The 24,663-nt window shown below is 40.0% G+C and overlaps 1 protein-coding gene across 1 annotated transcript in view; it reads left to right on the top strand.

The window, feature by feature from the left end:
* MPDZ (multiple PDZ domain crumbs cell polarity complex component) overlaps positions 1 to 24,663 on the top strand; it is a 93,072-nt gene that overhangs the window by 3,418 nt on the left and 64,991 nt on the right. Inside the window, exons 3-11 of the mRNA XM_009640050.2 lie at positions 4,957 to 5,178; positions 6,131 to 6,270; positions 8,202 to 8,415; positions 10,374 to 10,502; positions 11,715 to 11,918; positions 14,864 to 14,978; positions 18,896 to 18,984; positions 22,648 to 22,843; positions 24,021 to 24,110. Of these exons, the coding sequence (XP_009638345.1) occupies positions 4,957 to 5,178; positions 6,131 to 6,270; positions 8,202 to 8,415; positions 10,374 to 10,502; positions 11,715 to 11,918; positions 14,864 to 14,978; positions 18,896 to 18,984; positions 22,648 to 22,843; positions 24,021 to 24,110 (1,399 nt within the window). The remainder of the gene's footprint in view (positions 1 to 4,956; positions 5,179 to 6,130; positions 6,271 to 8,201; positions 8,416 to 10,373; positions 10,503 to 11,714; positions 11,919 to 14,863; positions 14,979 to 18,895; positions 18,985 to 22,647; positions 22,844 to 24,020; positions 24,111 to 24,663) is intronic.

Below are 24,663 nucleotides of genomic sequence, written 5' to 3' on the forward strand. Positions count from 1 at the left end.
TCTGAAAAAGTGCATGTTTCTGCATGCATGGAGGTGTTTCAGATTTGCTGTCCCATTTCCTTAATGTGTGTTAATTGGAAATTGATCCCCTTCATCGTTGGTGTGTGTGTAACAAGAGGCTCTTGAGTTTGTATTTGTGTTAAATGCAGTGGTGTGGACTGGGTTTTTTGAGAATTTTTTGAGAATTACTGTCCTGACTTTACTAGTCACTTGAGCTGGGGAGCCAGCTTTGTATCCGTATTTTTCAGTGAATGCTTATTTTCTCATGCTGAAGAGCAGTGTCATTGCTTGAAGATAAGGGAATGACAGAAAAGAAAAATGGGGATTGTGATGTTTTGAACTTTTCATTAATATTTTCTTTGCTCTGTAAAATATTTTAAAGAAAATGCTCAGACTGTTGGCAAGTCCACTTCTGTTCCTTTCCTTTTTGTCTCTCCCTTGTCCAACTCCTCCTCCCCTCCTCCTCCCGCCTCCACTCCAGTCAGGGCTCTGCCAGAACAAAATACCCTTCCCTTGTCTGGGTTGCATTCCTCGGATTTTTTTTGCTTGTGAGTTTGACCATAGTTTTTCGTTCACAGTGTGGTAGCAGGGAAGAGTCCTCCCACAGCGCAGTATGTACTGGGTTGCATGGGATAGCTGGGCATCTGCGCTGGAGTGGGTTTAGGGAAGAAGTGAAGAAACTGTGGAGAAGTGGATAAAGTGGAGAAGTAGAAGAAAGCCTGCAGGGCTGGCAGGGCATCTGGCTTGTGCTTCATTGCTTCCAGTACGGTTGCTGTTGCAGCCAACCTTTTGCTGCTCAGGACGCTGCCCTGTGCTTCTTGGGGTCTCCAAGGGCCAGGTCTCAATGGCTGGAGTGCAGAAACACTGAGAACTTGTTATTGTTCAAGTTGAGGACCTAGCAATGCTGACTACATTGCTTCAAATGTTGATGCACTGCAGGCATGGCTTGGGTAGCTCCTTTTTTGTTAAAAAAATATTTTGAGCAGCTGCACGTAAGCACTATTTGATTGCATTTAGTGCCTGTCTATGCAACTGTAACCTAAGTTTAATCATACTTGGTGGTATTTGTGACTTTTTCTTTTTGTCTTACGCCAAAGTATGTCCACATTGCAGATGTTACATACAGCAAGGAGAGGCCAATCAAGGAAAATTAGCATAAGCCAAATTATAAAACAAAGCAATATTCTTTCATACTGTAGTTACACAATCAACAGTGCTATAAAGCTACCTCTTGATGGAATGATGATGATTTTATTACTGGAAAGTAGTGCAATTTATATGTTATGAAAAATATTTCATGCAACCACAAGAGCACCATTGTTTTAAGATTTCCACCTGTAGTTTATTGCTCCCCCTGGAATGACCTATTCTTCTGTGGTTAGCAAGAATATACAGGAGTTGTTCTCAACTTTTATATGCTATAAGCCTGTATTTCAGTGGGGTCAAGGAAGAGAGTGGTAATCACATTTCTGCTTGTAATTTGTCTGGGTATTCTGAACTTCTACCTTTAGGATCATTATAAATGTCATTATAAAACAAGTATTTTTAAAGTGAGGGTGTGTGTGTGTGTGTGTGTGTGTTTCAGGAGAGGAGGCATTCTGAAATCTAGGGTTTTTTGCACACGCACATACACAAAACTTTATTCTGTCTGTAGACATTTTTTCTTAGAGTTCTGTTTTTTCTGGGAGTTTGACGAATCAGAAGCCACTTTATGTGAGGGCTTTGGAAGGCAGAAGGAATGGGAGAGGTCAGTCAGTTCCTGTGTTTGCAGTGATGTCCCAGCTCACAAAAGTGTGCACAGGGGATGAAACATCAGACTGAGAAGGTGGGCACTACATTGCCAGTTTGAACAGGATTAGGTCTATGAAAACATACAATGTAAAACTAAAATATGAACTGGCCTGGTGCCACTTCTGTTTTAGCATGGGGATGTTTGTTTTCTACCAGAGAGAAAAACATAAATCCCTAAGAAGACTGTCATATCTTGACGTAAGAACTCCTTCAGACTTACCTAAAGAAGAAAATGGTGATACTGGGCATGTGTTCAGGTGGAAGTTAATGTGCCTGTTGTGGCTAGCCTGCACTTTGAACATTACAGTGAAATGAGCTGCCTAAAGCGTCCTCTGCTAAGCAGTGCTAGCAGTACAGGATGGGCACAGAGCTCCTCTGCTGTACAGGTTGTGCTGTATGGGATATTGAGTGTCACAAGAAGTATTTTAGATTCAGAGGAGGCATGTAATACAATTCATAAGGGCAATGTGTTGTACTCAGTAAGCTTTCATTTTCGATGTGTAGCTCCATCGTTTTTCTTTGCTGTTTGTGCATACAGGAAAGTGTTTTATTGTATATTAGAGAAGAACAATGCCATGATGTAAACACCATGTTTATCATTCATACTGTTCTAAAAATGTCATATCTTAGGATTACTGTGGCTTGCTTCATCTAATTTTTGTGCATTGCATGAGTTTTCCAGCATTGCAACTGGCTCCCTACACATTTCTGTGTGAAGGACTGCTCTAGATACAGGAAGGACATTGACTTTATCCAGAGAGAGGTTTCACAGACTGGGATTGTCTCTATGTTAGCAGTCTGCAAACGATGTGGTAACATGGCAAAAGACTTAAAGTGAAGTTCATGAAGGAGGGTGGAAGGGAAATAGACTGTGGGGTAGGCACAGCAGGAGTTCCTTAGCTACAGTCAGTTTTTGTACCTTAACATTCCATTTCTGTCCATTTTTGCCTGCATGGCTCGCTTTTTGTAAAGCAGAATGGGTTCTAGCTTTCTGTATATAGACTCAAATTTTGGTCGTAGTATTATTGTAGGATTTTCCTCATTTTCCCTTTTTTTGTCTTAAAAGATGGCTGCAGACTCCATTCAAAGTGGGAAATTCACTCACAGCTGGGTTTTATAGGAGTATTAGTAATACCAGTGAGCCTTCCCCTTCTGCCACCCTGAAGGATGCAACCTCAGGAAGGTCCTGCCACTTTAAAAGTGTCCCAAGACAGAGTAATGCGGTGCTTAGAACGGTGGTAAATGAAATTGAAGTGATTTCATGTATTGGAGTCATTACCACTCTCAGCTGCTGAGCCTTGCCTGCTTAGTTTGAGGTTACCCTCCAAAGGCTGCACCTAAGAGGTTATGTGAGTTCTCACTAATCGACATTGAGCAAAATTAGTAGGTTTTGCTCATACTGTGCTGTTGCTTGTTCAGGCTAACCTTGCTGGCTTTGTCTGAGCCAGGTGATGAGTTCTGTAGCAACTCCTTTCACCAAGTGAGCTCTGAGGATGGTAGTCTTCGGCCTGAAGGGCCGTTTCAGTGCTATTCTGCACAGTGAGCACTGCAGTTTAGAAAAATCAACGTATATCCATGATTTAGTAACATTTGTGGTACAGACCCGTATACTGTGGCCTTTGACTGCACATGAGAAGTAGTTTGGGTTTGCATCTCACACTCTTAGGCTGCTTTATCTTGCTGTGGAAATCTAAAAATATTTTTAAATAGAAGCAGTTCAAGACTAGCTAATTACAGGGGTGTTTGATACTTCTATAAATAATAATTTAACCCATGACAATTTTTTTTGCGGGAAGGAACATGACAGCGGGATGTATAAGAAGATTTGAAGGTGGAGGAGAACAAGAAATGAAGCGAATCAATTGACCACGTTCAGGGATACACTTTTATACATTGAAGTGGATGACATTGTGAAGGTGGAAGCGCATTAACCTATTATATGGACTCATGCAGATAGGAAATGCAGCATGGCATAGACTTTGTTGTAGTTTCAGATCCATGCATATAATGTAAGGTGAAATCTTGCGTTCATGGAAGGGCAGAATTTGGTTATGTCTCTGGGTGTTGTTACATGTAATGAACTGTGAAACAAGGCTTATCTACCTGTGCCTTACAGGCTTGCTGAAATGACTGTATGTGATTAAAGAGAGTGCTTGTGTGTACATTTTAGGCATTATGATTTGTTTGAAACATAACCCAAGTGATTCCTCACAAATACGGACAACAGAACATAATCAGTGTGATGGAAATCACTGAGTTCCTAACATCTTGGTTTTCCTCTTTCCAATTTTTTTATGGCAGAGCAGGTTAAGTGCTGTTGAGGACTTTTCTTTCCAGTGCTGTCACGTATTTCTTCAATAACTTCAGGGTTTTACCAGGCACGTAAGGTGTTCAACAAATGACGCTTTTAATGATGGGGCTGTTGAGAGAATGATATAATAAACCATAATAAATGGAAGTAGCATGCTTAAGCAGTTGAGACTGGCGCAGTAGACATTTTAGAATACTCTTACAGTTCTGAAATTCTTTGTTGATACTTGAAGTTTCAGAATAAAACTTCAAGGAAGCAGAATCCCAGTCTTTTGTCTTGTGGTGCAGAATGCTAGAAAATTTGCACTGTAAAACCATGAATAGCATTTGAAGCTGAAACATTGTGGTCCTAAATTGTGGTTAGTGTGCCAGGCGTAGTGCATAGTGGTGCAGAAACCCTGACCCGTGAAATTTGCTCTCTGTGTAGCTGGTGAGGTTACTTTCTTTTTTCATCAAAATACACGTACTTCTTTTTTTGTTTTCTTGTAAAATAATTGATAAATTTGCTTTTAAAAATAGTGGTGCTGTAGAAAAAGCTTGTTCATACTTGTTTACCTCTATCATCATGTTGGAGTACTTCAAGCTGCTATGCTGATGTGAACAAAAGAATTTTAGGCAGAGTATGGAAAACAATTTTAGATTATTTTCATCGATTTCGTGCTTTATGCTGATAATTCACAACTTTACAATGATTATCGATATTAAAGATAATTTTTCTCTTTAAAATGTCTTTTTAAAATTGCGAATTGGGATTTCAACTATTTTTAACAACCAGTTGGCCTATCATGATGCTTTTGGATAAGGAGGAGGTTTTTGCTGTGTCTATAAATCTGTGTTGCGATTGATCTTTTACAGGTAAATACTACACCTTCCATACACTCCACTGGTGAATTCCCCCAGCTTCTACATCATGGTGTGAATGTGGGGTCCTTGCCACATAATGAGTCATATTTGTTGGCTCAGCAGAACGGCAGCTCAGCTAATGTGCTAGAAGGATCAATGAGATCCATTACTCCTCAGATTAATGGGAAGTCCTCTAGTGATGACTTTGAGCAGCTGATCAGAAATATGTCCCAGGTAAGCATGTCCTCTGGTTACCACAAAATGTGGATTAGTGATTATCTGGAAGATTAAAATATATGTATGTTTATTTAAAATCAATCGAGTTACTAAGCAAGCAAGAGCTCACTTGCTATATAAAATAAAAATAACCTTTTAATTTGAGGAACAATTGGTAAATGAGAAAACAGTTGGAAGAGTAGCCTTGACATTGTCACTGCTGAGTTACTGTCCTTCGCTGGGCAGTGTGCCTCTCACGGATCTGCATGCCATTATCTTTCTGTGCTCGTTGCAGGACTGCCGCTCTGCGTATGAGGGAGATGCTTTGTCAGACCGTGCTCTTGTATGCATAACTAATGAAAGCTAGTTCTGTGACTTGCTTGGAAATAAGATGGAAAATTCCTTTTTGGCCTTGCTACACACGGTTCTGTAATCTTAACTGCCTTCCTATGGTAGGCAGAAATGATGTACGAGCCCCTTCAGTGGCTGGGGCTGAGAATGGCCAGGCATATATTCTAACATTTTTCTAATTACCCTGTAATAGAGCCAAACAGGGGAAGTCTTCTCCTGCTCTCCTGGAGAGCCTTTTGCACAGTCCTATTTTTTCCCTCTTTCTGAAATTCATCCTCTTTTTCCAGTTCTAGTTGAGAGTTGGCTTGTACCCTTCAAAATTTAATAGACACATATACCCTAGTTTAGTCACTACTAAGCCTAAACTGTATATTTAGGTGCTGTTACCTGATTTCCTCTTCTGGGCTGTAATAATCTTTATTTGGCAAATCTTTCATAATTTTCTGTATGATAGCGGGAAATCGGAACCTAACAACAATGTTTCAGTTATTAGCTAGTGTATCTTTTTCCTTCTGTAGCTGTCAAATTAGAAACTTACTTCCAGGTTGTTTACCACATTCATTAATGCTGCTTTTCAACATTTTTAACATTTGTACCTTTTTTTCCTTCTACTGGACAGGGTCGTCTTGTTGAGACCATTGAGCTTATTAAACCTTTAAGTGGAGGTCTGGGCTTCAGTGTTGTGGGACTCAAGAGTGAAAACAGGGGAGAACTAGGAATATTTGTGCAAGAAATCCAGGAGGGAAGTGTGGCACATAGGTAAGATTACTACCAGAATATTTTACTCTACCAAGTGTTAATATGACACTGAATTTAGTTGTGTTATTGCCATTGCTTTTGTGGTACAAGGGCACATTTCTCTCATACGCATCATAGCAGATTTAAAATTACTTATTACTATTATTTATGTAACATTGGAACAGACCAGCATATGATCTGTTCTGAACTTCTAGAAACTACAGATGTAGTTCCTTTGTGGTTTGTTTATAATATCTCCTTTCCAACAGGGAAGATGAAGAGGTTACTGTTCTGTGTCATGGCTTTTAAAGCTGAAATATAGATTTTGCCATCCTTGAATCTACTGAAAAACAATTTGGTGAAAAAAGATTGGTTCTAACTAGCAGGGTTGGTTGTTAGGTAGTGTCCCACTGAGCAGGTGCAAAACCCAGCTTTTAAGTCAAGACTTCAATCCTGATTCCACAAGCAGTGTTGAGAGAAATGAACTTCTGCTGTAAGAACAGCCCGAAGGAGCAAATGAACTCAGTGGCGAATGGCACCAGCACCGTTTTGCTGCAGACTGGTGGGGTAGTATCACTGTGTGTGTTTGCTGATCAGAGTCCTGGCAGGTGCTACTTCATAGTATATGCTGTATGTTGTGTGGGGTGGCTGAGCTGTCTCTATGTTATTTCTCACTGTGCTGTAGGGAGAAATTTTGTGATTATTTGTGGTCTGAACTCTGTCCTTTTAACAGAGGGCAGAGAGTGGCCTACCGAGTTAATTCAGTTACGAGAAGTGGCATGCTCTATGCCATTACAATATTTTTTAATCTGCCTAAATTCCACTTTTTTTTTTGCCTTCCCCTTCAAGAGGTCTTTGCTTTTACTTCTCTTACTCCGTGGAGTTGAGACCTATCTTTACTGAATCAGGCCCTGCCTGATTCACTGGCGAGAAGGGAAACATTCAACAGCTGTTACAGGGCTCATAACTCAGAAAGGCCCTGGCAGTAATAAGTCTTTGAGAGCACTCTGAAAAAACAATTCAAATTCACAAGTGAAATATTATGGGTTGAAGCTAAACAGTGTTTCTCCTGAATGCTGTTGAGTACCTCAGCTTCTACACTGTAGGTGCTTACAAAAGCTGGTGTAATAGCGACCCTTGTTTTCATTGCTGACCTTTGTTTTCAAAGCATTGGCACTTCGGGATGTTGAAGATGAGACTCCAGAGTTTTTTGGTGATTTGTTGCAGAAGCAATAGAAGCGGTGGAGGAGACAGAGGGTAACTTATCTGTGTAGGCTTCGTACACTTCTTTTGAAGTAGGTCTGGGGAAGCACTCAGTATGTAATTTTACAGTAGTGCTTCCTTTGTCAGAAAGTGAAGAGTTATTTTTTAATTTGTTCAGGGCTTTTTTCCCCCTCATTTAAAAGGGATCTGTTTTATCATTTTCTTTCTGTTTCTCTGCCTCCTCTTCTTTTTTTCTTTTTTTTCCCCCCCCCTTGGTTTTGTGCAAAACAAAATTTGTTTCTGTAACATCTTGATGAAAGTGTGTTCCACTCCACGGTTTGATGAATATTCAGAATGGGCACACTGAACAAAGTGGAGCACTTGGTCTGTTAAGCAAAAGGCTCAAAGTCAAGAATAAACATAAGTTCCCAGGCTATGGTTGGGAGCAACTGAGATCTAATATGCTTAGTCTCGCATGGGAGTACAGGGAGAAGAAAGCTAGCTAGGGGGTTAGTAGCCAGGGGAGAGTGGCAGTGGGATTAGCTTCAAAGGAAGCGATCACCAGGGTGCCGTATCAGCTTCTTTCAGCAAAACTGCAGGGAGAGATTAAAAAGTGGGGGGAATAGAGAACAGGTTATTAAAAATACTGGAAAATTGTCAAAATATTGTAAGTTCTGTGGCAACACTTCTTTGGTTTTTCTTGTTTGTTTATTTTTTCACCCCCCTTCCTGTTTACGCATACGTGGCAGAGATGGAAAGCTGAAGGAAGCAGATCAAATCCTTGCTATTAACGGACAAGCCCTTGATCAGACAATTACACATCAACAGGCTATCAGCATCCTACAGAAAGCAAAAGATAATGTCCAGCTAGTTGTGGCCAGAGGCACATTCCCTCAGCTCATCAGTCCTGTAGTTTCCCGGTCTCCATCTGCTGCTAGCACAGTTTCAGCCCATTCCAACCCGGTGAGTATATACCCCAGATGTCTGTGTATTCAGTTCTGGGCTTATACGCACTTACTGCATCTAGTAATTTGAGACTTTTTTTTGTAACTTGTATGTAAATTTCCTTCACAGTTCTTGGATGGTTTTCTTCTATTTATTTTTGTTGTACCTTTTTCCATGCAGAGAGTGGAAAATAGTCAGGCTTGCTGGGGGGATCTTGATCTTGAACGTATTCCTTCCTCCCATCTGCCAAATTCTCTGTATCCAGCAATGCAAATACAGCATGTTTACCTTACTTTATGAAGCTTTATTTTGAGTAAGCAGAAACTTTCTCTCTTTGCCTTCTGCTTGGGCAAACAGACATTTTTGAGGCATTGCAGTCTGATCTGCACCACCAGCTGGATGGGCGCTTCTCTGTTTGCTTCTCTGTTGTCTGTTAGTGGTGAGGCTGAAGTAAAGCAATGAGAGAGAACCATCAAAATGCCATGTGTAGGGACATGCTTTAGGATGCTCTGAAAACATTTCTGCTGCATTTCCTTTCTTTTGAAAGCTTTTGCCCTTCTGGGTGTAGAGAACATCGCCGAGAAACATGGTGATACTAACTGCACTTTCTCTTCTTGGTATCTTACTCATGCAATAGCTTGTCCTGGGATGAAATGGCCTATCTTCAGTTTCTATAGGTTTCACTGCTCAGTCATCTGTGGCTCTGCTTTAAGGGAGTTGATAATCAGAAGTATAGGGAGCAATCACTCTGAAAAAGCAGCTATTTTAGTGTTTATTTTAATCATTAGCATAAAACCTTTAGTGAAAGAATCTCAGAGTTGTTCTTTTCTTCTGTGTGCAGGAATAAAGCTGATGGCCTAACTTTTGCTGTCAGCACATAGGAGAGGCCTCCTCTCTTCCAGTATTCCTGGAATTCTTCCTCTATGTGATTGCTTCCGTATTCTCCAAACAGATTCCATTGCTTGAAAACATGTTCCTTTCAAACCTGCCACAGCTCCTTCTGGTTTTTCATGCATGCCTTTCTCAGTCCTTGTGTTCCCTTCGCTTTCAAATGCTGAGGGAAAGCAGCTTATCTGGAGCTGTTGTTTTTTCTTCAGGCTTTGCTTGGTCATCGTTGGTTTGTATTAAGACTGTGGATTCCCAAACAGGTACTACAGGGCTTTGAATCTGCAGTACCCTGATTATTGCAAAATAACTGCTTATTTTCAAGATCCTACCTGGCGGAGCACCAGCTGTGGTTTTAAATTTCAGATGAGCTTACGATGTAGTTTGTTCTTCAGGATGAGCAATACCAGGAGCTTCCAGCCGTCCCTTCAGTACCGCCCCATGCAAGCGAGCTACCATTCGTCTTTCTTTCAGAGCAGTTTCACTCCTGTCAGAACACGAAGCCAGCAATCAGAGCTACTTCATTGCAGTGCTGTTGTCATCGGTCCCATGCTGTTGACATCAGACAACCCCGAAATCTTTGTTCATTACACAGGGGGCAATTCTGCTAATGCCTACCTCTCAATCCCTCATGCTGCTTTCAGCCTTAACCCTTGAACTGTGTTTATGCTTCCTCCTTTGCTTTGTTATAATGGCCAATACAAACATGACCTTATCTGAAGATTTTAATTTCCAGTCCTGTGAGATTTCCTAGCAGTGGTATCTGCTTCTGTGCCCCCATAGCAGTGGGGCATAGAAGCAGACAGGCCTAGATTGCTGCTTAATTTCATTCAGCAAGTTCTTGAAAGGCCTGACCCACTACCCAGCTCTGGTTTGTACCAGAGAAATTCCAACTGTTATGAAATGAGCAATTTATTGCTTAAATATTATGTGATCTTATGCCTAATAGTAATAGTTAGAAAGGTCCCATATTTCCAACCTCCTCCCACCTTCCTTTATTCAAAAACATACCCAAGAAATAAGAGGAAATATTTTGCAAGTTTTAGTAGATATGTCCTTGTTTTAATAATTTGCAAGCTTATTCCTTGTAGGTTCACTGGCAGCACGTGGAGACCATTGAGTTGGTGAACGATGGCTCAGGTCTGGGATTTGGGATAGTGGGAGGAAAGTCAACTGGAGTGATTGTTAAAACCATCCTCCCAGGAGGGGTGGCTGATCAGGTAAATTCAACCTACCCTTCTGCTGACCGTTCAGTAAGGTGTGAAGTCACTCTTCACTTTTATAATCACACTAAGTAGTGGTAGCTTTTTTCCTTGTAAGTGTAAAAAAGAGCGAGCAAGTGGAGGAATTTATCCTCAGTAAAGGTGTGTTTAGTGCAGGGGATCTGTGCATTTGAATGTAAAAGCTGGATTAGGCTCTAAATCTCATTTTCAAACCTGTTACATTATACGTGTTGGGTGCAGGTGCATTTAGACTCCTAATTCTGTCATGTGTATATTTGTTGTAATCCCAGGCTAGAGGGGATGTGAAACAATTACTTGCTCTGCCCAGACAGCTAAGAAGAGCATCTGCTTCTCTCCACTGGGCTTACTGAAGCTTGGAGGAGGCATGTGGCTTCATGTGTCTGCTTCAGGACACGGGCTCTGCTCCTCCCCAAAGGGCTTGTGGGAATTTAATTTGGTGATCACAGCCCATTTCAAGCTTGTCCCATTGGACAGGTATCTAGGACTGCGTTAATAATGGTCGAGGATTGAACAGGCACAGAGATTGGTCAGTCTTCCAACCACAGAAGTGGTGGCCTGGTAACAGGGCCTGGAAATGTGTGGACAGTATTTGCTGCCGCACTCTTTTCTCTGAGCAGGTAGATGGGGTTCCTTTTACAGAGCTGTCTTTTAATACTTTTCATATGGGCTAAATTAATGTGAAGCTTTTTTTGTTGGTTAAAGGTAAATCATTAGGAGAGTAGCCCAGTGTAAAGCAATAATAAATAACTGGATCACAGTAAGGGAGAAATGTATTTTATTTTGAACGTTACTCCTGAGGACCAATTTTTAAATAGAAGTGTAAAGCTCAATATATGTTTGTATGCTGTCTTTTGGAATTGTGTTTGGAAATGAAATCGGAAGTTACATGCAGTTGTTACATACTAGTAGGTAGTAACCATAATTATATGCATTTTTTTCTGTTCTCGGGTGACTGACTGCTTGGAGAAGGATGTCCTGGATATTTCTGGGGAAGTTTCTAGTAAAATTAGTGTGCTGTTAGGCAACCTACTTTTCATCTCCATGTTACTGACTTGGCACCCAAAAAAAGCCACCTGGTTCATATGTCTTAGAAGTGACTAGCGCTATGTGGTCTTTTTCTAATTGTATGGTACAAGGGAGAAATGGCAGGATGGAAATAATTTTTTTTCATCATTATTCTTCCTCCAGCATGGGAGATTGTGTAGTGGCGACCACATCTTGAAAATTGGTGATACAGACCTGGCTGGAATGAGCAGTGAGCAGGTGGCACAAGTTCTGAGGCAGTGTGGAAATCGAGTGAAACTGGTAATTGCAAGAGGTCCTATTGAGGAGCCACCTCCACCAGCAGTCCCTCCAGGTACACCAGTACCCATCTCCACGCCAGAGAAACAAGTAAGCAACAGTGAATATACTTAACTCATGGCAAACTTTTACTGCAAACTTCCTTTTCTTTTAACTGCTATTTGAATGCCTTTAATGTCTGTGTTCTCAAAAGCCAGGATTTTCTTTCCCAGTGGTGGTGTTCTCAGCTGACCATCTGGGAGAATTTAAATGTCACGAGTCCACAATGCAAGGAGCTATACACTTGAAGCCTTTTGGGCTTGAGGCTTAGGACTTCCACAAGTATGATCTGAGTAAATTCTGGTTCTGGGTTGCTTGTGATTGTGCAGTAATACATTTGTAACAATTGAAGCCATGCAGTCTTTTCTTTAGACAGAGCAAGCTGGCTCTGTAGCATTTATCTGTCCGCCTGTCCTTTTCCTCTCCAGGAACATTTCTTATTTCCATATCATTGCAGCCATCCATCAGACAGTTCCTCCCTGTGCCAACCAGCACACAGATGCTGTTTCTTTCCTACATCACCTGGCATTGCTCATTTGCTAGACATCTTCCAAAAAACGTCAGCCAGCTGCTGGCCTTATTCCCCTGCTGATGATTGTACTCTCTGTGCTGTTACTCCTCTACAACTGTCAGCCACTTAAAAAATGCTGTAAATATTATCACGTCCTGTCAGCTCAAAACCTTTACGAAATAGGTCATTTGCATGTTTGCAGCACAGCCTGGTTTCGTAGGAGCCAGGAACAATACTGTTTTGTCACATATAGTTATGTCCAGATACATTTAAATATGAATGCATGGAGTAAGTGAATGAGAGAAGAAAAAGATAGTTGGTTTTGAGCCTACAGCTAGATAGAATTTATGCCTTACAGAGATTTTGTTTTACTTTTTCCTGTTGTTTTTCTAGCCATTTCCTTCCCAGATACAAATTACATTTCAGATAGGTCAATTTGGAAGGAAAAAAACCCTTAACAATTTTTGCACGATTACCATTATTTTTCGTTGTCCATTGTAGTGGTATCTGTGGAAAACCAAACATATATTTATCTCCTTTTGTGGCTATGCAGCAAAGAAAGTAAATCTTAGCATGGAGTCTTCTGAGCATCTAAAAGGAGAGGCAGACTGGTACTTTTGTGTCTTTACAGCACTCAGAGGCCTGAAAACCTGGCTGCATTTTAGACAAAGGGATCGATATTTAGCCCGAATGTTATTTATCCAAAAACCAGCAGTCTCAGAAGAGGAATTTGATAATTTCATCTGTGTATATTTCTTTAGTATTTGCCTTTCTGAGGTTACATGAAGCAATGTTGAAGGCCGTATCTGCAGCTGCAGGATGTATAAGATTTATAGTACTGAGGAAATAGCTCAAAGCCACCAAGTGGCAAAATCTGACTTTTTTGCCACCTTACTCTCCATTTCCATCTTTTTCAATACCTTGTTCATGATACATCTCTCCTGGCAGGAGGCAGGCTATTTTTAAGCTGCTTCTGCCTGCACAAAGTCTTGTTCTTGGAGGGAGCGCCCAGTTGCTGGTGCTGCAAGCCTCATTAATTTGGGTCTGGAGTAAGGTGATGATGGAAATAGCTTGGTTTGTCTAGACTTCATGGTGCTCTGAAAGCTATTAGTGAGAGCAGAATGGTTTCCAAAATGGGCACTTCTCATCAAGTCCTCTGTAGGTTCATGAGATTATGGAAATTGGAGCAGGTTTTTTAGCAGCATTACCTGTGGCCAAAATAATCCTGTCTTATCAAGCAGAGAGGTAGTTAAAGCAGTGGAAATTTATTTTTCTTGTGTTTGATTGTGGTTTTGGGTGGAGTTGTTCAGATAAAGAACTGAAGTCTGATTCTCTTTTGACAAGGAGCATCATAGCTTTCCTGAAGTCTTTTTTTGGCATACTTATCTAGTCAAACTGGGTTTAGTTAGTATCTGCCTGGCTGCTGTATTGGCACTTTAAAAAATATCAGCTGCTAATTGTCATGCAGAAGAGAGAGAATGAAATAGGAGTATAGCAGGATCTTGTTAGATTTGTACTATATTTGTGCATTCACATTTTAAATAAGTGTGTAGATATTGATGTTGATATAAATACAATGAAATTGAAGCCTTGTACATGTAATCATACACTGTTATATATCAGTTATGGAAGTGCTAAGTATCTATTTTAGACAGCTGAAAGATGAAAATTTTTTTAAAACACTTTTAAAAGTTGAAATTGAGTTTTATATGTTGATTTTTTTTCCTTTAATACAAAAGCAGTATTGTTGAAATGGGCTTTTAATATATATTGTACTTTCATTAACAACAAATAAATAAATTCGTTACCCCAAAATTTCTTTGTTATTGAAATTTAGAGGGTTGTAGTAGGTGTTAGTGGAGATTGTCATTATTTAAGTAGCTGGAAGTATAATTGATACTTTCTAAATCAGAATTTTTAATTCTTTTAAAAACAAGAAGCACAGTTGCCCCAGCAGAAATAGGTTTTATTGTGTTTTAAACCTGGTCTGCGTAGGAAAAAAATAGCTATAATTATTGAACAGGAATTTAAACAAATAGAATACAAAATATAATTTTGATCATTTTCCCTTCTTTTAAATAACACAGCAGTCTAAAGCTGGTTCTGAAAAGGTCCCAGAAGGGCAGCAAGCTACACATTACAGCGTTTAATTATAATGTTTTGTGTAGTTTACTGGACAAGAGGTTCACTGTTCAATTTATACAAATTTCACCAGTCATTTTAGTCATCAAATAATGATTTTATAGGTTAGAGGGTAATATCCCAGGGGCAGTGGGGCGGGGAGGTCGTGACCTGCATCGCTGTACAGTGAGGAATGTTACCTATGTCTAGTTTCTCTGCTGAATAACAAATTAGAGCAGAAGCAAAGTTGGTCCTTTCTTTCTACTTCTGTATCTAACTTTACGTGTTAATGACGTTGAAGAACAGAGTGGATCTTTAAAGAAAAAATAAAAAGCTTCCTTTCTAATCACACTTTTCTTACTAGGCAGATGCTTCTGTTGATAGCTGTGAAGATGGGGAGAAATTCAATGTTGAACTCACTAAAAACAACCAGGGATTAGGAATAACTATTGCTGGTTACATTGGAGACAAAACGTCAGGTAATGATAGATTCCTGCAGTTTACTGTACAATCTGTTGTGTATTATGAAGTATGTACATCGAAGACTTAATTTTAGTTTTGGTATAGCATCAAGAAAAATCTTGGCCGTCTGAAATCTTTTTAAAATTTGTAAAGAAAAGGGAATTGTTTTCCTTTTGTGAGAAGGACATGGAGATTAGAAGCAATCAGTTTCACTATAAAATCCCACCTCAGCATTTTTTAATCAGTTTTTATATTCACTCTTGGCTAAAGCTTGTGCTTATGTGTTTTTGCAAAACAATTCTAAAATAGATTGAACCATTCTTGTTAGAACTGTCTGGGCTTTTTAAATTACATTTTCATTTTTAAAAGGCTCTAACAAGATAATACATTAATATCCTGAGTAGTTTCAGGAGGTATTATTATTTTTAAACTGTGTATAGTACTGCTGGCAGATCAAGAATTTCTTAGTGACTTCAGGATGTAATAAATATTTGTTGACCTCTAGGCTGTTGCAGCCAATAAATAAGTTAATTTAAATAAATAAATAAATGCAACAGTGTTCATGTACAGTTGTGTATTTTTACTTTGTAATTCTCACAATGTTTTTTCAGAAAATTGATCCAGAACTCTGTTAGGCCTCCCTAGGGGGGATTTGCCAAATGCAATACTTCTAGGAAGGGACAGTTGTCGAATGTGTTGTTAAAACTTCTCCAAGAGCTGTTGGCTGGACTTTTACCCATGTATGTATTGTTAGAAAAATGTATGGATAGATATATCTCATGTTACTGGCAGTTTATAGACGTAATTTGTTGCCTTTGGGAAGCCAGACTAAATTTTATCAATCTGTTCCATAGGACAGGATGGTCACAGTTTGTTTGAGTCCACTCTTTAGCAGCTGCCAGTTGAATCTTTAAAAGGCAAATTAAATTGTAGAACATACGATAGATCTAATAGCATTATTTTAACCGATTTAGAGTTGGAGTATCACCAGTCTTTGATTTTAAATTGTGCTGCATGTAACTGCATTAGAAGATACTACAGAATCATAGAATTACAGAATAATTTAGGTTGGAAAAGACCTTTAAGATCATTGAGTCCAACCTTTAACCTAACCCTGACATCCCACCACTAAACCATGCCCCTAAGCACCACATCTACCCTTCTTCTAAATAACTCCAGGGATGGGGACTTGACCACCTCCCTGGGCAGCCCATTCCAGAGCCTGACAACCCTTTCGGTGAAGAAGTTTTTCCTAATGTCTAGCCTAAACCTGCCCTGGCGCAACTTCAGACCATTCCCCCTCATCCTATCATCTGTTACCAGGGAGAAGAGGCCGACCCCCACCTCACTACAGCCTCCTTTCAGGCAGTTGTAGAGGGCGATAAGGTCGCCCCTCAGCCTCCTCTTCTCCAGGCTGAACAACCCCAGTTCCCTCAGCCACTCCTCGTAGGACTTGTGCTCCAGACCCCTCACCAGCTTTGTTGCTCTCCTCTGGACATGTTCCAGCAAGGCAACGTCTTTCTTGTAGTGAGGGGCCCAAAACTGAACACAGTATTCAAGGTATGGCCTCACCAGCACTGAGTACAGGGACACGATCACTTCCCTACTCCTGCTGGCCACACTATTCCTCATACAAGCCAGGATGCTATTGGCCTTCTTGGCCACCTGGGCACACTGCTGGCTCATATTCAGCTGGCTGTCAACCAGTACCCCCAGGTCCTTTTCCACCAGGCAGATTTCCAGCCACTCTTCCCCGAGCCTGTAGCACTGCATGGGGTTGTTGTGACCCAAGTTCAGGACACAGCACTTGGTCTTGTTAAACCTCGTACAATTGGCCCTGGCCCATCAATCCAGCCTGGCCAGGTCCCTCTGCAGAGCCCTCCTCCCCTCGAGCAGATCAACACTCCCACCTGGTTTGGTGTCATCTGCAATAGTCTTGCCTTATGAACTAACTGAGCATCTCACTTAATTTCGTGACTTAACACTTAGTTAAAGGACAACTTTGGTCATAGAGAAGCAGCAATAAAACTACCAGACAGCAAGACCCAGGGCTGAATCTTTCATGAATGACAAATAGTAACTTGTTTTGTCACCATACAGCTGTTACAGGATGTAAAAGATCTTGGAAGTTAGTAAGACCAGCCATTTAATTATTCACAAAACTTGGTGTGCTGTTTTTGGCCAGGATAGAGTTAATTTTTTTCATAGTAGCTAGTATGGGGCTATGTTTTGGATTTGTGCTGAAAAGAGTATAGATAATCCAGGGATGTTTTAGTTACTGCTGAGCAGTGCTTACACAGAGTCAAGGCGCTTTTGGCTCCTCACCCCACCCCACCAGCGAGGAGGCTGGGGGTGCACAAGAAGCTGGGGGGAGGCATAGCTGGGACAGCTGATGCCAACTAACCAAAGGGCTATTCCATACCCTGTGACATCATGCCCAGCATATAGAGCTGGGGGGGAAGGCTGGTGGGGGGCCGCTGTTCGGGGACTGCCTGGGCATCAGTCGGTTGGTGGTGAGCAGTTGTTTTCATTTACATCACTTATCTTTTTTGGGTTTTGTTTCTTTCTCTTTGTTATTTTCCTTTTCATTACAATTTGTTATTATTGTTATTACTTTTTTTTTTTTTTCCAATTATTAAACTGTTCCTATCTCAAGCCATGAGTTTTCTCACTTTTAGCCTTCCGGTTGTCTTCCCCCATCCTGCTTTGGGGGGGAGTGAGTGAGCAGCTGTGTGGTGTTTAGTTGCCAGGTGGGGTTAAATCACGACACCTGGGAAAACAGCAAATTAAGAAAAAAACAGAAAATAATTGTCAGTGTTGTGATTTAAATATATTTGCAGTCTTATTCTTCCTAGGTTGAGTGTAGTCATTAGAGCAAAACAGATTTAGCCCCCCTTCCTACTAACTTCCGTCATATTAAGACCTAGTAAAAGATGAGTTTCAGGTTTGCAAAGGCACTAGGGTGTCTTGAAAGCGGTTAAAACCCATTTTGTAGGAGATGACCTTCACATGAAGCGTATTTCTTTAACGGAGTTGGGACATTTACTGGAAGAAAGTAGATTCTGTTAAGATCTCTGGTACCAATGTTGCAGGCCTGTGACTCTCAGACCTTATTTCATGCCAGTTCATGCTAGTATTTTTCTCGATTTCATGTATACTATGCAAAATGTGCATGTAGGAACTCCATAGATTTTCACTTCACTGAGCTGTTGAAGTAGTTTCAAATTCACATGTGTTTTTCCTGAGATGGGTTTGTTTTTGTAAAATGTCCCTTCTGTAAGTGTTTTATATATATGACTTTTCCTTCTGATCCAAAGTCGGTAACTGTCTAAAGTGTTTCCTTTGGGGGTTTGGATTTTTTTTCTTTCGTGTCTTTTTTTTTTTTAATTGGATCAAATACTGACTTACAGCTGTAGTTAAAAGCTGGTTCAAACGTGAGCTGTAGTCCCACTTGCTTATAATTTTCTTCATTTGGTTATCCAAGCATGTGTTTGCTTAAGCAGTTATTAAGCACATAGAAAATACAGAATTACCATGTTAGTGTACTCAAACTGAATTTTCTGTCCTGCTGTTTTAAATCCGACCAAGAGTCACAGATACGTTTTTTTTTTTTGTCGATGTTGGTTTCAACATTTAGATTAAAATAAGCTAAATACTTCTGTTGCAGCAAGAATTGTGAATTTGTCATTGTAGATTTTGAATGAAATGTTGTCTAATGCAAGCTGACATTAATCAGGCTCATCCTTCGGGAAAATAATAATATATATGTTTTACTTAAAGCATATACTTTCTTGATGATTCTTTCTTTACCTTACCTGGAGATTGTGTTTTCTTTCTTTTTCTCCCTTTGGCTGGTGGCATTAGTTTGAGACTGCTATGTTATTTAAATTATTTCTTAATAAATTAGTTAATCTTCTCTATTTCTTTATCACAGAACCTTCTGGTATCTTTGTGAAAAGCATTACAAAAGGCAGTGCTGTTGAACATGATGGCAGAATCCATGTGGGAGATCAAATTATAGTTGTAAGTAAACACAAAGAAATGAGATTGCTTGTGTGCACAGCTCTTACCTCTTTAAGTTGTAAAGAAATGCTCATATAGTACATGTTAGAACATTTAGGACTGGTGTTGAAAAGCTAAGTCCTTTTTTGACCGAGTATTTGATCACATTATCTTTTGGATTATGTTACCTGTGTGTAACTTGTGTTTCTTGGAAAAATCTGTGTTGTGTGTGTTTATGTTAACAGTAGGAGCTTTGAGACTGCTTAGTAAAGGCAAAGTTTCAAAGTTTGATTCAAATTAAGCAGCTGTTTTCCAAATGATTTTTAAAAGTATGTCATTAAAGTGTTAGGTGCTCAGAGAAAGAAGAAAATATTTGCACACATAAAAGGTTAGTTATGTGGTGAAAATCATGTCATGAATGCAGGAACCGTGTTTTTGTGGCTGTCATAGATCTGGCTTTGCATTTTTTTGCAAAGGCGGCACTAAGAACAAGTTATGGTCTCTCTCCGTGTACAAATATGCCTGCATGCTTGTATGTGGAAGTATTAATGGTTTTTATAATGATTTAAATACTGAGTACAAATGGCTAAAATTGATTATTCCGAAGTTTGATTTCTTCTTCTACTGCAGATGCAGAAGTAGAAAAAGATGTGAGTGACCTCGGACAAAAGAATAGTAAACATTTTTAAAACATGGTTTGCTTAAGTGTGGAGGAATTATTAAATAACCCCAGCTCATTTTTTATTACTTTATATTTAGAAGAGCACCAGAGTTGGAAGAAGTTCAGAGAAGGGCAACAAAATGATTAAGGGTCCGGCGGGAGTCATTCTTCATGCAGGAGGAATTAAAATAATGGAATATGCATGTTGTATAGATGGACTGAAACAACAGCAGGAGTCAAGGAATATAGTATCATTAGAGTTCTTTCAGAAGTTAAAGGTGCTAAGGGTTGAGATGGAGAAAGAATAGGGCAATATGGAGTCTGCTGGGAGAAGGAGAAGAAAAAGTTGGGTGTACTAGGGGTAATGGGATGAAATTGAGCAATGCCCAGGTCTTGAGTTTCAGAAAAAAAACCCTGAGTTAATGAGATAATGGGGTAGCGTCAAATAGAAGAGGCCAACATCTTGTTCTTTGGAATACTAAAATGATGAACCAGAGGTAACATCTGGCTGGCTGGGACAGTGTTTGCTTGGGAAGTTGGACTTCACGGTGTTCAGTAGTAGGCTTCACTGTCTCTGAGTTTACTTGGTCTCAGAACAGCTGAGCTCTGTAGTTCCTTCTGCCACCGTGGACAGATGTGTCTCTCCTCACCCTCCCCTCCCCAGCTCCCCAGTACCAATGTTGCAGGCCTGTGACTCTCAGACCTTATTTCATGCCAGTTCATGCTAGTATTTTTCTCGATTTCATGTATACTATGCAAAATGTGCATGTAGGAACTCCATAGATTTTCACTTCACTGAGCTGTTGAAGTAGTTTCAAATTCACATGTGTTTTTCCTGAGATGGGTTTGTTTTTGTAATGGTTGTACAGTCCAGTGAAAGTGCTTAGTGTATCCAGTGTTGTCAAGTCATCCATGTTCTTGTTTGTGTCCCTCTGCTTTAAAATAAGCTAAATACTTCTGTTGCAGCAAGAATTGTGAATTTGTCATTGTAGATTTTGAATGAAATGTTGTCTAATGCAAGCTGACATTAATCAGGCTCATCCTTCGGGAAAATAATAATATATATGTTTTACTTAAAGCATATACTTTCTTGATGATTCTTTCTTTACCTTACCTGGAGATTGTGTTTTCTTTCTTTTTCTCCCTTTGGCTGGTGGCATTAGTTTGAGACTGCTATGTTATTTAAATTATTTCTTAATAAATTAGTTAATCTTCTCTATTTCTTTATCACAGAACCTTCTGGTATCTTTGTGAAAAGCATTACAAAAGGCAGTGCTGTTGAACATGATGGCAGAATCCATGTGGGAGATCAAATTATAGTTGTAAGTAAACACAAAGAAATGAGATTGCTTGTGTGCACAGCTCTTACCTCTTTAAGTTGTAAAGAAATGCTCATATAGTACATGTTAGAACATTTAGGACTGGTGTTGAAAAGCTAAGTCCTTTTTTGACTGAGTATTTGATCACATTATCTTTTGGATTATGTTACCTGTGTGTAACTTGTGTTTCTTGGAAAAATCTGTGTTGTGTGTGTTTATGTTAACAGTAGGAGCTTTGAGACTGCTTAGTAAAGGCAAAGTTTCAAAGTTTGATTCAAATTAAGCAGCTGTTTTCCAAATGATTTTTAAAAGTATGTCATTAAAGTGTTAGGTGCTCAGAGAAAGAAGAAAATATTTGCACACATAAAAGGTTAGTTATGTGGTGAAAATCATGTCATGAATGCAGGAACCGTGTTTTTGTGGCTGTCATAGATCTGGCTTTGCATTTTTTTGCAAAGGCGGCACTAAGAACAAGTTATGGTCTCTCTCCGTGTACAAATATGCCTGCATGCTTGTATGTGGAAGTATTAATGGTTTTTATAATGATTTAAATACTGAGTACAAATGGCTAAAATTGATTATTCCGAAGTTTGATTTCTTCTTCTACTGCAGATGCAGAAGTAGAAAAAGATGTGAGTGACCTCGGACAAAAGAATAGTAAACATTTTTAAAACATGGTTTGCTTAAGTGTGGAGGAATTATTAAATAACCCCAGCTCATTTTTTATTACTTTATATTTAGAAGAGCACCAGAGTTGGAAGAAGTTCAGAGAAGGGCAACAAAATGATTAAGGGTCCGGCGGGAGTCATTCTTCATGCAGGAGGAATTAAAATAATGGAATATGCATGTTGTATAGATGGACTGAAACAACAGCAGGAGTCAAGGAATATAGTATCATTAGAGTTCTTTCAGAAGTTAAAGGTGCTAAGGGTTGAGATGGAGAAAGAATAGGGCAATATGGAGTCTGCTGGGAGAAGGAGAAGAAAAAGTTGGGTGTACTAGGGGTAATGGGATGAAATTGAGCAATGCCCAGGTCTTGAGTTTCAGAAAAAAAACCCTGAGTTAATGAGATAATGGGGTAGCGTCAAATAGAAGAGGCCAACATCTTGTTCTTTGGAATACTAAAATGATGAACCAGAGGTAACATCTGGCTGGCTGGGACAGTGTTTGCTTGGGAAGTTGGACTTCACGGTGTTCAGTAGTAGGCTTCACTGTCTCTGAGTTTACTTGGTCTCAGAACAGCTGAGCTCTGTAGTTCCTTCTGCCACCGTGGACAGATGTGTCTCTCCTCACCCTCCCCTCCCCAGCTCCCCAGCCATAGCTGTGTTGGTTTATTCACCCAGTATTTTCTCCTCGGAGGTGGAGATGGCTGAAGCGGTCGAGCAGGCAGGCTGCACAACATGCTCTGCACAGCATGTGCCATGTCCTCTCCCACCTCACAGAGCAGATCTGCCTGGCCCGACTGTGGTGGGCATCCAAAGCACCTTTCCCCGCTTTGCCGTTGTAGTGGTTGTACACTCCAGTGAAAGTGCTTAGTGTATCCAGTGTTGTTAAGTCATCCATGTTCTTGTTTGTGTCCCTCTGCTTGCTTTGTGCTAAGGGTAACAGATGCTGAGAACTCATCATAGCATTTTGCCCTGGACATTTTTATTTTTTTTTTTCTGGGTGGTATCTTGTGGGCTGAAAAGCTGCTTAATCCTGCAGGTGGATGGAACAAATCTTCAGGGTTTTACTAACCAGCAAGCAGTTGACGTTCTGCGGCACACAGGACAAACGGTTCGGCTCACTTTGATCAGAAGAGGGCTTAAGCAGGAAAATCATATTCAGCCCCAGGAGGACTTCAATGCTGCTGTTGAAAAGGACTTACTGTTCCAAACAATGGATAGTAGCACAGCCAAAGGTAATTAAAATGGGCTTTGCTTTAAAGTTGGCTTGAAACATTTTTCTTCTGAATTGCAAACTGGAAATAAAGTGGGCCAGATTCATTCTGGGTAGCTATTACTGATGGCAGAGCTGCTGTATGTGAGGGGAGAATTTGGTCTACTATGGTTTGATTAATCTTTTATATACAGTGGTGTTATTTGCTGCATTTTCAAAGTGATTGTTGAAAGCTCTGCATTGCATTGCATTTCTGGCTGAATTGCTTCAAGACTTTGATCCTGCAAATCTCCAAATGGTAAGAAGGCAGTGAATGTTTTATTCGTGCTTGGGGTGAGAGCTGCATTCCAGAGCAAGCAGAGAGATATCCTCCACAATGAGCAAAAGCAAGTCTCAGTTCCTTTCAGTCTTGCGTGTCAGTGTCACAGGCTCGAGGTATGAGTCACCTAGATCTAGCGGTTATTAATAATCTGATAGGGCATTAACTATATATGTATACAAAGTTCAGAAGCCAGTGACCAATATTAATTTTGCTGCTGATGAGATGAGATTACTGAAGCTTAATTTTGTACTATGCAAATCTTAAAGTATATGTGCCAGATCTTGAAAGTCAGTGTGTTTGAACAGAGTATCTGCACAGAGGCTGGATGCGCAAACAGATTTTTTTCAGCTACTTGTGTTACAGGTTGATGTCAGCAGAAATATATCACAACTCGTAGACCGAGGCATAATCCCCACTTTGCACAAGATTTTGAAAGCCCCAGTAGTATGTTATCTGTATGGCATCCTCTCATTCTCACCTTTAGCAAAAATTACAGAGGAAATGCTCAGAAAGTGCTGTTTCTCCAGCTTAGAGGTGTTCAAGACAGCTGACAGCAAGGAACATACCTAACAGAACTCTGTGGTAGGAGAGGCTTTCTACAACTGAAAAGTCTTGACAGGTATGCAGGTCTGTAGCATTTTCATTTTTCAGTGTCAGTTTCCTGTCAGCTTCACTGGAGAAGAAAAAACATTAACGGAAGACAAAATGTCTTTACAATACGGCATTTCTTCTGGGCCCCTCATGCCAGATTCCATTTGCCAAATATGGGTACTCTGAAGTCCAGTGGAAGAGAGAGTCAGTGCCCTGAGGCATGCCTATGAGCTTGATGAATATTACAACACATAATATAGCTGAAAAGGCTTCTTTTTTTTTTCAGATAACAGTGAAATAGAACAGGGATCCCCGTCACTGCCATGCAGTGCCAGTATGGTAAATACTGGAGAAGACATGAAACAACAGGAAACAGGTTCGCAATGTTTAATATTTTATTCTGTGAAAACGCACTTGGGTGTGCTTGCACAAAGATCAGGTGTTTTGTGTGCCTTTCCATCTCCTGTGTGCTCTGTAGCCAAGGTACAGCTAGAAAGTAAAAGTAATCGTACCTGGTAAGCGTGTACTCCTGAGTGCTGTAAGATCATTGACAACTGTATGTCTCTGAAAATAATTGTGTGTCAACGATCTCTCATGAAACAAATCTGGTTTTGCTACATGCTCAGCCCTCTTTTTTGTCTAGTTTTGTATTTTTGCTCTTTTTAGTTGTGTTGTATATTAAATTTTTCCCCTCCTAATTCCCCAGCATTTCTTGTCTTTCTAGCTGCCTGCAGCTGCTCAGCTGCAGTTCCAGGACTTGTACCTCTTCTAATAAATTTCCTTTTCACAAATTCCCAAGCTTGCAATAATTTCAATCTGTGTTCTCTGATAATATTTGAAATTCAGTGCACTGGTGTGCTCTGACATTTCCCATGCTCTTGAGGAAATTCTTACTTTCTAATGGGTATTTTCCTTTCTCTCTTGAGCTG

Source organism: Egretta garzetta, unplaced genomic scaffold (assembly GCF_000687185.1).
Source record: "Egretta garzetta isolate BGI_Z169 unplaced genomic scaffold, ASM68718v1 scaffold175, whole genome shotgun sequence".
In the NCBI taxonomy this organism is placed as follows: Eukaryota; Metazoa; Chordata; class Aves; order Pelecaniformes; family Ardeidae; genus Egretta; species Egretta garzetta.